Source organism: Schistocerca nitens, chromosome 4 (genome assembly GCF_023898315.1).
Source record: "Schistocerca nitens isolate TAMUIC-IGC-003100 chromosome 4, iqSchNite1.1, whole genome shotgun sequence".
NCBI lineage: Eukaryota > Metazoa > Arthropoda > Insecta > Orthoptera > Acrididae > Schistocerca > Schistocerca nitens.
The window spans coordinates 973,188,013-973,201,776 of record NC_064617.1 but is presented as its reverse complement, the minus strand read 5'-3'; the positions used below and the strand labels follow the sequence as shown (position 1 = coordinate 973,201,776).

At 38.9% G+C, this 13,764-nt stretch overlaps 1 protein-coding gene across 1 annotated transcript in view; it reads left to right on the top strand.

Annotated features, from left to right (window-relative positions):
• Positions 1–13,764, top strand: part of LOC126252733 (activating transcription factor 7-interacting protein 1) — a 180,416-nt gene that overhangs the window by 124,192 nt on the left and 42,460 nt on the right. The window contains exons 7-8 of the mRNA XM_049953635.1: positions 9,301–9,501; positions 9,736–9,937. Coding sequence (XP_049809592.1) covers positions 9,301–9,501; positions 9,736–9,937 — 403 coding nt within the window. The remainder of the gene's footprint in view (positions 1–9,300; positions 9,502–9,735; positions 9,938–13,764) is intronic.

Sequence of the window (13,764 nt, the reverse complement as noted above, 5' to 3'; positions counted from 1 at the left end):
CAATTTCTAGAAACAGTGAAACACAAGTCACAAAATAAACACCATAGTCATAATCTGACTTACACTAGAAGTTAGTTTTGGCAGTAAAATTAGTGTAGTAGATCTGCTGTTTTACAAATAAATGGTTGTTGGAACTTGGTAATGCTTTTATTACATTCAACAGTCATTGATTTTATTTTTTGCACTGCATGTTCCAACAAGTAATTATCATCAAGCATGTAGTGTTACTGTATTATGGCATCTTAAGTACTGCTGTAATTAACACATGAAAATTGTATTGTTACTGGTGTATCTTGGCCAAGTGTAAAGTAATTATAATGACAAAATCTTGAAGTGAATTTTGTGAAAGTGATCAGTACCATATGATTTTCTACAACAGATGACTTTCAAAATTGTTAGTCACTTTCCCATTTGGCAGTATCTGTAATGTAAAATAGGTTGGTAAGGATAAAATAAGACGTTTTGGTACATGAAAAAGTAAACTACCTCTTTTTACTAATATACTGTAGCAAGTAATCCGACGCACAAGGCCTAGGTGTTTTTTTTTTTTTTTTTTTTTGTGAAACTTAACTTTCAACATTAATTCATAAATCTTAGATGGAAAATTGTCAATGAGAAAACTAGCATGATAAGGACTACAGTATTAACTTACCTGTTTTGTGAATTTCTCATTTTTTTTTGGCAGCTTATTTTGAAACAAAGCTCGCTACACCAGTTATCACAATATAATACAAAATGTGATTTAAAAAAAATATATCACCCATTTGAGAAATAGTTTTGTCACTTGAATAATTCCTCTTGAATTTAAGACAAAAGTGACCAGAAGGTTTGAATATGCCATTTCATTCACTACTTAAGTTCTGGAAATGATGATATATTCATGTTGTGCACAAAACTCATGTGTTTTCATGTAAGACTTATGCACCGGACCCAAAGAGTGCCTGTTTCTCTTACTTCTATCATACACCACAATCTAAAGTTACAAAAACGAATTGCGTATGTGACAAATATTTCTTACACAGTCTTCCCACATGACAGATCATCGTTAGAGAATTCAGAAGTCCATGATCATAATGCATCATTTTCCAACTTGCATTTAAAAATGTGTCAACAGTATTTTCTGAAAATGTCTTTATCTTGTTTTCTTCTTTTAGCACCACATAAGCATTCAACAATTGATGATTGCCTCTTTTGAGAAGCAGTAACATCTTCTTGACAGTGGGCGTAATGCTTCTCTGATTTAATCTTTCTTCTCTCGCCTATTTTGACAGTTGCAAAATTTGCTGAACATTATCTGTGAATCTGTGGCATCTAAACCACAACTCGCATACTGCTGTACCCTGTCATATGCTTTCACAGGCGTGCAAACCGTAATTCACATACAAGCAACGAAACAGTAAAAACAAAATGATATGAGAGAAAGACTTTTGGATTCGACATGGTGGCTGGTGCGAGTAGCGGAATAGATCATCGAACTACATTGACCAGCATTAATTGCTCTCTTGTCACTACCACAACATTGTGTTTAGGGCAACTGTATCTATAAAACCAGTAGTAACATGCAGAGTTAATGATTCTTGAATTGTTTAGTGTAATTGAGATTGAAATCATCATATTTGTTGACATGTGAGAAACAATAATCATTATGTCTTTGGCCAGCTAAAATTGGTAGTAACAATATAGCAATACCAAGCCAACATATATCAACTTCTATTCATTGAGTTATTTCAGTTAATTACCGTCTCAACAATCTATATGCAGAAAATAAAGTTACCACTAAATGCTGCAGATAGAATAATTTATTTGCATATATTTTGTACAAAAATAGCATTTATTAGGCAGTTTCGAATTTTTTTGCCTTTTGAATCAGAATTCGCACCTAAATTTGCATTTATTACAAATGCAAACTTTTCCTGTCCATAGTCATCAGTTAATAGAACTTACACCTTCTGAGACTGATTGAAGTATATCTGTCTTGTGCATAACATTCCACACATTAATGTATTTAGTCTCTTGTCTTTGGACCATGTGCTGGTACTGGATTTGCCCTAAGATCACTATGATACAGCTTCCTTAAACTGAACAGTTTACACACTGGGTTTCACAAAGGCAAGCATCAACTCTTTGAAATGTTTGTTAACCTCTTCCGTGGTAATTGTTCTGCATACAGACGCTTTGTTGCTAGACTATTGCAGTATACCTCCCTATAAATGAGATGCTTGTCAGATAACTTGTTTAGAGTCTAATTAGCCTTAAAGAACCTGTAAACGTCAGTTGTCCATGTAAACATGACGTTACACAAACAAAAATAATTCAAAAACATCAAAAAATTATAGGATTTAGCCCAATAAGTGTAACTAGATTGAGAATGGTTCCATTTTATTGTTTTCTAACCTAGAGCCTGTTGCTTTGTTTGTGTAGACTGTATGGTCTGCACAGACTTTCATGTTTTTCACAAACTGCAACACCTTCTGAACTTCCCACACTAAGGCTACAGAAGCATGGTCTTTGCAAATGTACTTTTCACCGAAAAGTGATTCTGTTAGCTTGAGTAAAATGGTTCTGTTATCATGCCTTTTGCATTCTTATGGTGAGTCCATAGAAAATTTCATCCTCTTAACACACGTCTTTATATCTAACAGAGAAATGAAATACCAATTTTCATAGCTTCAAAAATTTTTCATTGTAACAAAATATTTCTTAACCATATTATGAAAAGGATAGTTGCTACTCACCATGTAGTGGAGATGCTGAGTCATAGGTAGGCACAACAAAAAGACAGCCAGAAAATAAGCTTTCAGCCAACAAGACCTTCATCGGAGATAGCGAGTGAGTGAGTGCAGGCGACCCCCCCCCCCCCCCCCCCACACACACACACACGATTGCAGTCTCTGGCTACTGGGTGAGAAACTGCCCCCAAAAGGAAATGAACAATGGCATGAGGATGTAGAAGGCAATGTAAACTATTGTATTAAAGACACATAATGTGTATCAACAGGACATGCAGCCTGTAATTGAAAAAGTGTCATAACGATCTCTGGGAGGCGGCTCCCAAGGGGGGAGGTGACCATGAGAAAGATTGAATAACCAACAAAAGGGCAATGTTCTAAGAGTCGTGGCATTGAACGTCAGAAGCTTGGACACGGTAGGGAAGCTGGAAAACCTGGAAAGGGAAATGCAAAGGCTCCCTCTACATATAGTGGGGATGTGTGAAGTGAAATGGAAAGAAGAGAAGAATTTCTGGTCAGATGAGAATACAGTAATAGCAACAGCAGCAGAAAATGTTATTATGGGCGTAGGATTTGTTATGTATAGGAGATGAGAGAGAGTATGTTACTGTGAACAGTCCAGTGATTGGGTTGTTCTCATCAGAATTGACAGCAAAACAATACTGACAATGACAGTTCAGGTATACATGCCGACGTTGCAAACTGTAGATGAAGACGAAGAGATAGGGAAAGTATATGAGGATATTGAATGGGTAATTAAGTACATAAAGGGAAATGAAAATCTAACAGCTGTAGGGGACTGGAATGTTGTAAAGGAGGGAGTAGAAGAAAGGCTTATGGGACAATATTGGCTTGGTGATAGGAATGAGAGAGGAGAAAGACTGAGTTTTGTAATAAATTCCAGCAAGTAGAAGTGAATACTTTCTTCAAGAATCACAAGAGGAGAAAGTGCACTTGGAATAGACTGGGAGATGCAGGAAGATATCAGTTAGATACACCATGGTCAGACACATTATGAAATCATGTACTGGATTGTAAGACATACCCAGGAAAAGACATAGACTCAGATCACAATATAGTGGTGATGAAGAATAGGCTGAAGTTTAAGAGATTGGTCAGGAAGGATCAGTACACAAAAAATTGGGATACGGAAGTACTAAGGAATGAAGAGATGTGATAGAAGTTCTCTAAGTTTTTAGATACTGCAATAAAGAATTACTCAGTAGACAGTACAAGCTGAAGAGGGATGGACATGTCTAGAAAGGGCAATGACAAAAGTTGGAAAGAAAACAGATACAAAGAAGGAAGCCAAGACAAAATTGCTGCATGAAAAATGTGAAGAAATCGATGAAAAATGTGAAGAAATCGAAAAAGAAATTGTCGGAAGGACTCGTTCAGCATATAGAAAAGTCAATACAACCTTCGTTGAAATGGTAGTAATGTTAAGAGTGCAACTGGAATTCCACTTTTAAGTGTGGAGGAGGGAGCTGATAGGTGGGGAGTACATTGATGGCCTCTATGAGAGAGAAGATTTACCTGATGTGATAGAAGAAAATACAGAGGTAGATTTAGGAGAGAGAGAGAGAGAGGGGGAGGGGATCCAGTATTAGAATCAGAATTTGAAAGAGCTTTGGAAGACTTAAAGCTCAAATAAGGCACAAGGGATGGATAATATTCCATCAGAATATCTAAAATCATTTCGGGGAAGTGGCAGCAGATAGACTATTCACGTTGGCGTGTAGAATGTATGAGTATGGTGATATACCATCTGACTTTCGGAAAAATATCATCCCCACGATTCCGAAGACTGCGATAACTGACAAGTGCGAGAATTATTGCACAATCAGTTTAGCAATTCATGCATCAAAGTTTCTGACAAGAACAATGTAGATAACAATGGAAAAGAAACTAGAGGCACTGTTAGATGATCAGTGTGGCTTCAGGAAAGGTACGAGAGAGGCAATTCTGACGTTGCGTTTAATAATGGAAGCAAGACTAAAGAAACAAATCGTCGATCTGGAAAAAGCATTCTACAGTTTCAAATAGTGGAAAATGGTTGAAATTCTGAGGAAAATATGGGCAAGCTTACAGGAGAGACAGGTAATATACAACATATACAAGAGCCAAGAGGGGATACGAAGAGCAGAAAATCAAGAACGAAGTGCTTGGATTAAAAAGTGTGTAGTATTTTGCTCCTACTGTCAAATCTATACATTGGAGGAGCGGTGATGGAAATAAAAGAAAGGTTTAGGAGTGGCATTAAAATTAAAGTTCAAAGGATAGCAATGATACAATTTCCTGACGACATTGATATCCTCAGTGATGGTGAAGCAGAATTAAAAGATCTGCTGAATGGAATGAATTGCTAATGAGTACAGAATATGGATGGAGAGTAAATCGAGGAAAGATGAAAATAATAAGTAGCAGAAATGAGAACAGCGAGTAAATTAACATCAAGATTGTGATGGTCATGAAGTAGATGAAGTTAAGGAATTATGCTACTGAGGCAGCAGAATAACCATTGACAAATGGAGCAAGGAGAACCTCAAAAGCAGACTAGCACTGGCAAAAAGGGCACTGCTGCCCAAGAGAAGTCCACTAGCATGAAACATAGTTCTTAATTTGAGGAGGAAATTTCTGAGATTGTACGTTTGGAGCACAGCATTGTGTGATAGCGAAACATGGACTTCAGGAAAACTGGAACGGAAGAGAGTTGAACCATTTGAGGTGTGTGGCAACAGGAGGATGCTAAAAATTAGGTAGACTGATACGGAAAGGAATGAGGCGGTTCTGCACAGAATAGGAGAGGAAAAGAATATGCAGAAAATACTGAAAAGAAGAAGGGACAGGATGATAGGACATCTATTACGGAATCAGGGAATAACTTGTGTAAATGACTGTGAATGTAAACTATAGCTGTTGTAATACAATGAAGTGAAGTGAGCAGAGGGAAGGTTGATGCTAGAGTCACTATCATCAGATTGTGATCATGATGACGGCAGTAACTCCCCATGCTTTCTCCCCCTTCCACACACTGCGAACCTATAGTACAGGTGTCTGTGACCCAATATGCTCACAGTGAATATCTTGCATACCACGCTAACACTACACTACATGATCAATAACTTAGCATATAGTCTGCATTTTCTGCTTTCTTCCAAGGCTGACTTTGAGCAGGAATGCAATGTACTATTTTTTTCTCAGAAAAAAAAAACCTTAGAGAAGAAAACTTAAAATGCAGGAAATGTTGTAATATGGAATCATTAGTGATGGGAAAGCTTTGTATTGATAGATGGAACTTCTGTTGGAACCAACAAAATTGACATAAAAAGTGGGAAAATGTAAAATTCGGGAGTGTAAACACGGGATTTTACCATATGTAGGAAGTGATATAATAGCGAATAGACCGACAATGTGCTGCTCGTTTTGTAGATTATGTTTTTGTCTGCCAAAATTCATGATGACCACAGACAACAGCAAAAAGGATGCATACTGAAAGGATTTTGACTGCAGAAGTGAAAATATTGTGGTCAAATGAACATGACAACAATGAGAATTAATTTTAATAATGACTTGACTTAACAAAAATTACAAATGACACTTTCTACCACATACATGTGCACCAGCCAAGACAGGCAGTAAGAACAGTCCCAGTGACCAGTGGAGGGGGGGACCTAAGTGGAAATATAAACAGTATATCGTGTGTTACTCACCAGTGGCATTAATGTAATATATTTTGAATTAATGCTATCTGTTGATTGTTTACTAGTGTTTTATATATTAGTTAACCTTATGAACTGAACTGCTCATGTAAATAATCTTCTATTTGCCCTGTTTGCCAAATCATAACAAGATGACCGATTTTGTAAAATTGAGAAATTATTTCCATGCATGCTCAAGATATCATTATTTGCCTCTACACAAAAAAATGTAAAATTCCATCATCACTGGTTCAGAGATGGGTTCATTGCTACTAAAACTATGTAATGCAATCATGGATTCATCCACGACATAGACAAGGCAATGAGAAATTTAGTACTTACCAAGTTCAAGCCAATAAATTGATGCAATTGTCTTCGCTGTCAGATTGTAATGAGTATGTCCCACAAAGGTTTATTACAAAAGGCTCCATAATACAGTCCCTACTAATTACTGTTAATAGTCCTTGGCCTGTAATTTTTCTGCGTGTCTTACACAATCTGCCCATGCCCATGCTCTCAATCACTGCATGCATAAGACTCCCAACATCTGCAGTTTTGAAATTATTGTTATTCTATGCATCATAAACTTTCATATGGGGCCCATTTCATCATGATGGGATTGTAATAGCAGTGTTACGGTGGTAGGCTAATTCCTTGGTGCCCATGTTGTTCAGCGATCTTTCCTATCTCATAGGTACTTGCATTGACAGGCAGCATCAATTCTGCTCTAGTTCAGATGGATTGTGAAGGATGTTATTGCCCGGTATCCAAACGATAATACCAGATTTCCTTCATTCAGTTGCACTGAGTGGACATTGGCGTTACCCCTCACAATAACTGAATTTGGGTGAGGTATGGCAATAACTGCTTTATAAACCATTGTTTAAATGCACTGTACGTCGTCTCACTGTTGTAATCCACAGAACTGTTTGACTCTGAAGCCTTAAATATTAGCTTACTTTTGCGAATAAATCTTCTCTCTCCTGACCCTGCAAGTGCAATAGTAAAGCAACTACCATTGACTATTGCAACTGTAAGACCACCACACCCCATCATTCATTTCTCAGCACAATGTCCTTGCGTGATTCTGGTTCGTATAGATTTTCTCCAAGTAATGAGTGACATGTCACACTGTATTGAATCTCCTGCATTCTTCTTAAAAATACAGGCAATGAAGCAACAGTATCACTTCTCTCCATAAGGAATTTTCTTGCATCGTTCATCGTATGGTATCAAAAGCCCATCCTTAGCATTGTCCATTGACTGTCACTAAAATCCAAGTGTGAAACAAAATTGTCTGCAATCAGGTATTTGCCTCTGGAATACATACCAAATCTTTTATGAAGTAAAATGTTCTCAGAAAGTAATCCGGATCACCTACTTCTTCCATATGATTGCAAGGCTTCCCTGGCATTTTAAAAAACACTGACCCAGTGGCTTTGATAGGTTTGTTCGCTTTGCTTGAGATAAACACAACACCCAACACCTGTTCTTTCCTGGCTATTGACAATGTAGGGAATGAGCTCCACATGGTGATGAGCTGTCTGCTTCAGCCTCTGTCTCTTGAAGTTATGGTCTCTGAGCAATGCAGCTCACAAAGAGTTCCACAGGATTCAATTTTGGGTCCAGTCGTATTCCTCTTATATGTATGTGAATGACCTTCCACTTAACATTCAACAAGCAAAATGTGTACTTTATGTGGATGATAGTAGTGTTACAATAAATCCCATTAGAGAACAAAACACAGAAGAGATTTTTAGTGACGATTTACAAATAATTATTCAGTGGTTCTCTGAAAAATTTGGAGAAAAACGCTATATGCAATTCTGGATAACAAATAGAATTATACCAACAATTGATGTAGTACATGTCCAGTAAATATGGTAGAATCCTCCAAATTTTTGGATGTACATATTGATGAAAACTTGAACTGTAAGAAGCAATTAGTGAGCTCAAACAGTTAAATTAGCTACTTTTGCTCTTCATGTAATTGCTGGTTTTGAAACAAGCAAATCAACTGTCTAACATTTTCCACATTTCCACTCAGTAATTTCTTCTACAGTATTTTTCTGGGGCAATTCATCATATAGCAAGAAACTACTGATTCTACAAAAACGAGCAGTAAGAATATTATGTGGTGTTCACTCACGGACATCATATAGGTCCCTGTTCAAGGAGAAGCTGTCAGTGGCTCAGAAAGGAGTTCAAAATGCACTAACAAAAATATTTGGTCATTTGCCCAGTAACATAAAATTTGTGACAGGTGGTATGGAAATGCCATGTGGCTAGGGCCTCCCGTCGGGTAGACCATTCGAAGCCAGCTTTAAATCTAATAATATGAGATGAGATGTAGGTGCTTGAGTAAGACTAAACATAATTGTGTGTTCATTAAAGTTAACATTAATCATGTATACATAATTATCTTGTAAATTGACTCATTAGACATCATTTTGGTAAAAGAATCATTCAAATGGCTTATGGAACATGTAACAAACTGACTAACCGCTTTCCGCACAGTGTCTTTTGGCTCCAAGGACTTCTTTCTTCTGCAGTACTTATCTTTTTCCCTAAGCTCCTACCATTCCCCTCCAGTCATCTTAGATGCTTTGTGCTCTTCCTCCTCCTTTAAGTAGCTCTCCTAAGTTACTCTTTTTAGTCCTCAGTCCACCTGTTTATGCCTTTCTTCATCTGGTTGCTGTCACCCTGTTGTATCTGGCCTTGAACTCTTCTAGTGACTAATGAGCAATGCATTTTGTCTGCTTTTGATGTCATAAATATATATCTGATGTTGAAATGCAAGGTTTGGTGGCTTTCATGATGTTGAAATGCAAGGTTTGGTGGCTTTCATTTGCATTTCTTTGGTGTTACAGAATACGGTGCAGAGGCAAAGCCCTCAGTCTCCTATTGCATCGAATATTTCTACTGTGCCCACAACACAGAGTGCTTCAGTTTCTACACGTGGAACTACGTCATCACCTCAGTACTCTAGAACAGCAACAAGTACGAACAATCAGACAAATGTGCCAGCGGCAGGCACTCGTGTACCACCGAAACCAAATAGTGGCTTAAAAGTAAGATGGAAATACATATAAAAGGTGGTAATGATGGGCTTAGGTCTTAAGCGTATTTTAAACTGTAAGAAATTTTGTTCTTTTGTGTGTGTGTGTGTGTGTGTGTGTGTGTGTGTGTGTGTGTGTGTGTGTGTGTGTTTGTTTGTTTTGGGGTGTGGGGGGGAGAGTGAGTTACAGATCAGGTTGTCATGCTTTTACATAAATTTTAATGCCTATTGTGTATTATTATTTCAGACTTTGATGCCTAGGCAGCAGTCAGTCAGTGTAAACACCAATACATCTACCACTAGCCCATCCTCAGCAAACAGTTCACGTGTCCAACAAATGACACGTTCAAAGGTTGCGAGCACTGCAGGTAACAGTCCTGTTGGGACTGTCAACAAAAGTTCACGTCAAGTAATAGATTTAACTGATGACGGAGATCGTGGGCGTTCAGGTGAGAAGACATTTTGTGTGTGTCAGTATAAAATTTTTGCTTTGGGTGTCCTGCTATTTAAGCAAGTAACAATTGTGGTTTCTAGGAAAAGTTCACAATTTAGTTAAACTGTTCTGGTCATGTATTCCCATGTTGGAATAGGATGTAACCTGCGTGGCAGACATAGGTTTTGCTTGTGGGTCTCTTCTATGCTATAGTAATGAGAAGTGTTTCCAACACTATCTCATGCCAGACATTGCGATGTGACTTCATATATTATGTGATTAAAAGTATCCAGGTACCTTGTTGAAAATGACTTAAAAATTCGTGCCACACTTCATCAGTAATGCGGGAATTCAGTGTGGTGTTGGCCCACCCGTAGCCTTGATGACAGCTTCCACTTCCACAGGCATACATTCAATCAGGTGCTGGAAGGTTTCTTGGGGAATCGAAGCCCATTCTTCACGGAGCTCTGCACCGAGGACAGGTATCGATGTCTGTTGGTGAGGTGTGGCACGAAGTTGGCATTCCAAAGCATCCCAAAGGTGTTCTATAGGAGTCAGGTCAGGACTCTATGCAGGCCAGTCCATTACAGGGATGTTATTGTCGTGTAACCAACCCACCACAGGCTGTGCATTATGAACAGGTGCTCGATCGTGTTGAAAGATGCAGGTGCCATCCCCGAATTGCTCTTCAACAGTGGGAAGCAAGAAGGTGCTTAAAACACCAATGTAGGCCTGTGCTGTTATAGTGCAAGCCCCCTCCATGTAAAACATGACCACACCACACCACACCACCACTGCCTCCGAATTTTACTGTTGTAACTACACGTGGCAGATGACACACTCGTCAGGCATTCACCATATCCACACCCTGCCATCGGATAGCCACATTGTGTACTGTGATTTGTCACTCCACACAAAGTTTTTCCACTGTTCAATTGTCCAATGTTTAAGCTTCTTACACCAAGCGAGGCATTGTTTGGCGTTTACCAGTACGATGTGTGGCTTATGAGCAGCTGCTCGACCATGAAATCCAACTTTTCTCACCTCCTGCCCAACTGTCATAGAACTTGCAGTGGATCGTGATGTAGTGTGGAATTCCTGTGTGATGGTCTGGATAGATGTCTGCCTATTACACATTATTGACCCTCTTCAACTGTCTGCAGTCTGTCAGTCAACAGACGAGGCCGACCTGTATGCTTTTGTGCTGTACATGTCCCCTCACGTTTCCACATCACCATCACATCGAAAGCAGTGGACCTAGGGATGGTCAGGATTGTGTAAATCTCGCGTACAGATGTACGTCACAAATGACACCCAATCATCTGAGCACGTTCGAAGTCCACGAGTTCTGCGGAGCTCCCCATTCTGCTCTCTCTCAATGTTGAATGGCGACTGAGGTCGCTGATACGGAGTACGTGGCAGTAGGTGGCAGTACTATGCACCTAATATGAAAAACTTATGTTTTGGGGGGTATCCGGATACTTCTGATCACGTAGTGTATGATGATATAGTGTTAAATATGCCATGGCTCTTGTGCCAAAGATTCTGACTCACATTTACAGCAAATTTTGACCCAAGTTCGTGAAGGTGATGCACCTCTGTTTTGGTTTTCTACACTTAACATGTCACTTCACAGGCAGACATCCTTCGCATCTTCAAAAGCATATACCTCCTGTTGCACCAATCGTGGCATGCAACCTTTCAGGCAAGCCACTGATTAATGCTGCAATGTCCTCGTGAGGAATGTTTCCCATTCCTTCAAGGATGCAACCTGTATTTCCCCTGTTGTCTCTGAAGAGTGCTGATGGGCTCTCCTCCCTAGCTGATCCCATATGTGCTCAGTTTAATGTTAAACGGCACAACACCCTCCAAAAGGATTTCATCTACATACCAGTCTACAAGTAAAATGGGCTCCCATGCTCCACAAAGATCAAATCTGTTCTTGCAGTCATACTGATTCCTGCGCAGATCATCAGAGAACTACCCTTGAAAGTTGTCCTGGGTGAGAATGTGCAAGGGGTATCCGTTTCTCCAATCCTCCTTCAGAGCCCAATTTACCATCAGATGACTGCAGGTCAAATCACAGCTCATCAGTGAACAACACTTGCTCCCATTGTGGGATCAGCTAGGGAGCCAGGCCCACAGCATCCTTCAGAGATCCTAAAGGACCTATGAGAAGCCCTCCTGAGAGAATGGGAGATGATTACTCCAGAGGACACTGCAGCACTAATCGGGAGCATGCCTGAAGTGTTGAGTGCTGTGATTGCTGCAACAGAAGATAATATATGCTTTTATAGATGCACAGGTGGTCTGCTTGCTCTTATGGGATGTAGTCAAGCTGTGTGATGCTATGGCCAATTCTAGGCCCATAGCATTTCTTCTGGATTGAAGATTGGCTTCTTTCACACTTCTTTGGATGGTTCTCTCACTAACATTAACCGCTCAGACTTGGTGAAATAGATTTCATGCTTCAATGTGCACCTCGCCCCTGATTAATTGGAGATGATGGTTGCAAAACCGGTATTACACTTATCTTGATAGGAGGGACTGCTTGTGGTTTTGATCATTAATTTTATGTATATTCATATTCAAAAGCAAGGAATACATATTCTTAAAAATGCATAACTGTAAGCATATGATTTTAGATGAATAATTAACAGTTACACTATTACACTGTATTAGTAGTCTCTGACTTCAGCTGCTATAGAATAGATATTCATGAAGCAATGCATATTCCTACCCTTTTTCAAATGATATTCTTAATCATTTTAGCTCAGATGATGATGTTAATATTTCCTCTTGAAATAACTACTCTGTCTTTATGTATAATTATTGAATTTAGCAAAACACATTTTTCTGAGGCGTTGGATACTATCTACCGTACTTATCGCAATGATTTGGTGTAGAAGATTGTGAAAAATCAATCCAGTTTCAACAAAGTGACTAAAAACTGTTCTTCAGTTTCCAATGGTTCCATAAATGCATACAAAGATGTGACTAAATGAGTTCTTAGGAAAGGTATCTAATCATTCTGGCCGTAACTCAGCGTCCAGTACTAAACAATAGCCCCGGCTACTCCCACAGCAAAGCACTTCAGAATATTAAAAGCCCTCAAGGCAAATTGCACAAGCCGGCAGTCATAAGACAAGGAGACACTGCTCTTTGTAGACAAGACTCTGCAATGCAAACCATTCTGTACAAGATAACAATTGGATATTCCTCCAATTTCAGATAATCTTTCTTCGACCCCACTCTAAAACCCAGAATTGAGCTGCACCTAAAACTATAATCCATAAGTGCTTGTTAAAGTTAGTTCAATCTTTATTTCTTCCCTAATCCTGGGTTCAAATGCTACGAGATTAGTCAAGTTTGGTTGTTTTACACTTCAATAAAATTACTGAAAATTGCTAGTGAAGGGAACTCTGTTAAATTATAATTGAAAATACTACCTAGAACAGACTTTCACTGTTCTGCTAAGGCTCCAAGATCCACCCCTTAGGCATTTGTTGCTTCATTCAGATGGATCAATAGCTTGACTGTGGTCAGCTCAGGACTAAAGCTCAACCTCAGAACCACGAAGCCCATATTAAAATACAATGGAACCATTTACAATTGACAAAACAATGCCATTTTTCAAACTTTTAACAGCAGTTCTGCTTAAGCAGATGGTGTCATACCATCTCCATGTGGCTAGATTCTCTGCTGCAGATTATGGTTTTCTGCCAAGGAGTTTCCTCTTCGATGTTGCACATCAGCATCTGCATTCACTCAGCTCCTCTCTCTTTATTCATCTATAACACTATGTACTTAAATAAAAAAATCATACTAGCAAGAAATCAGTCG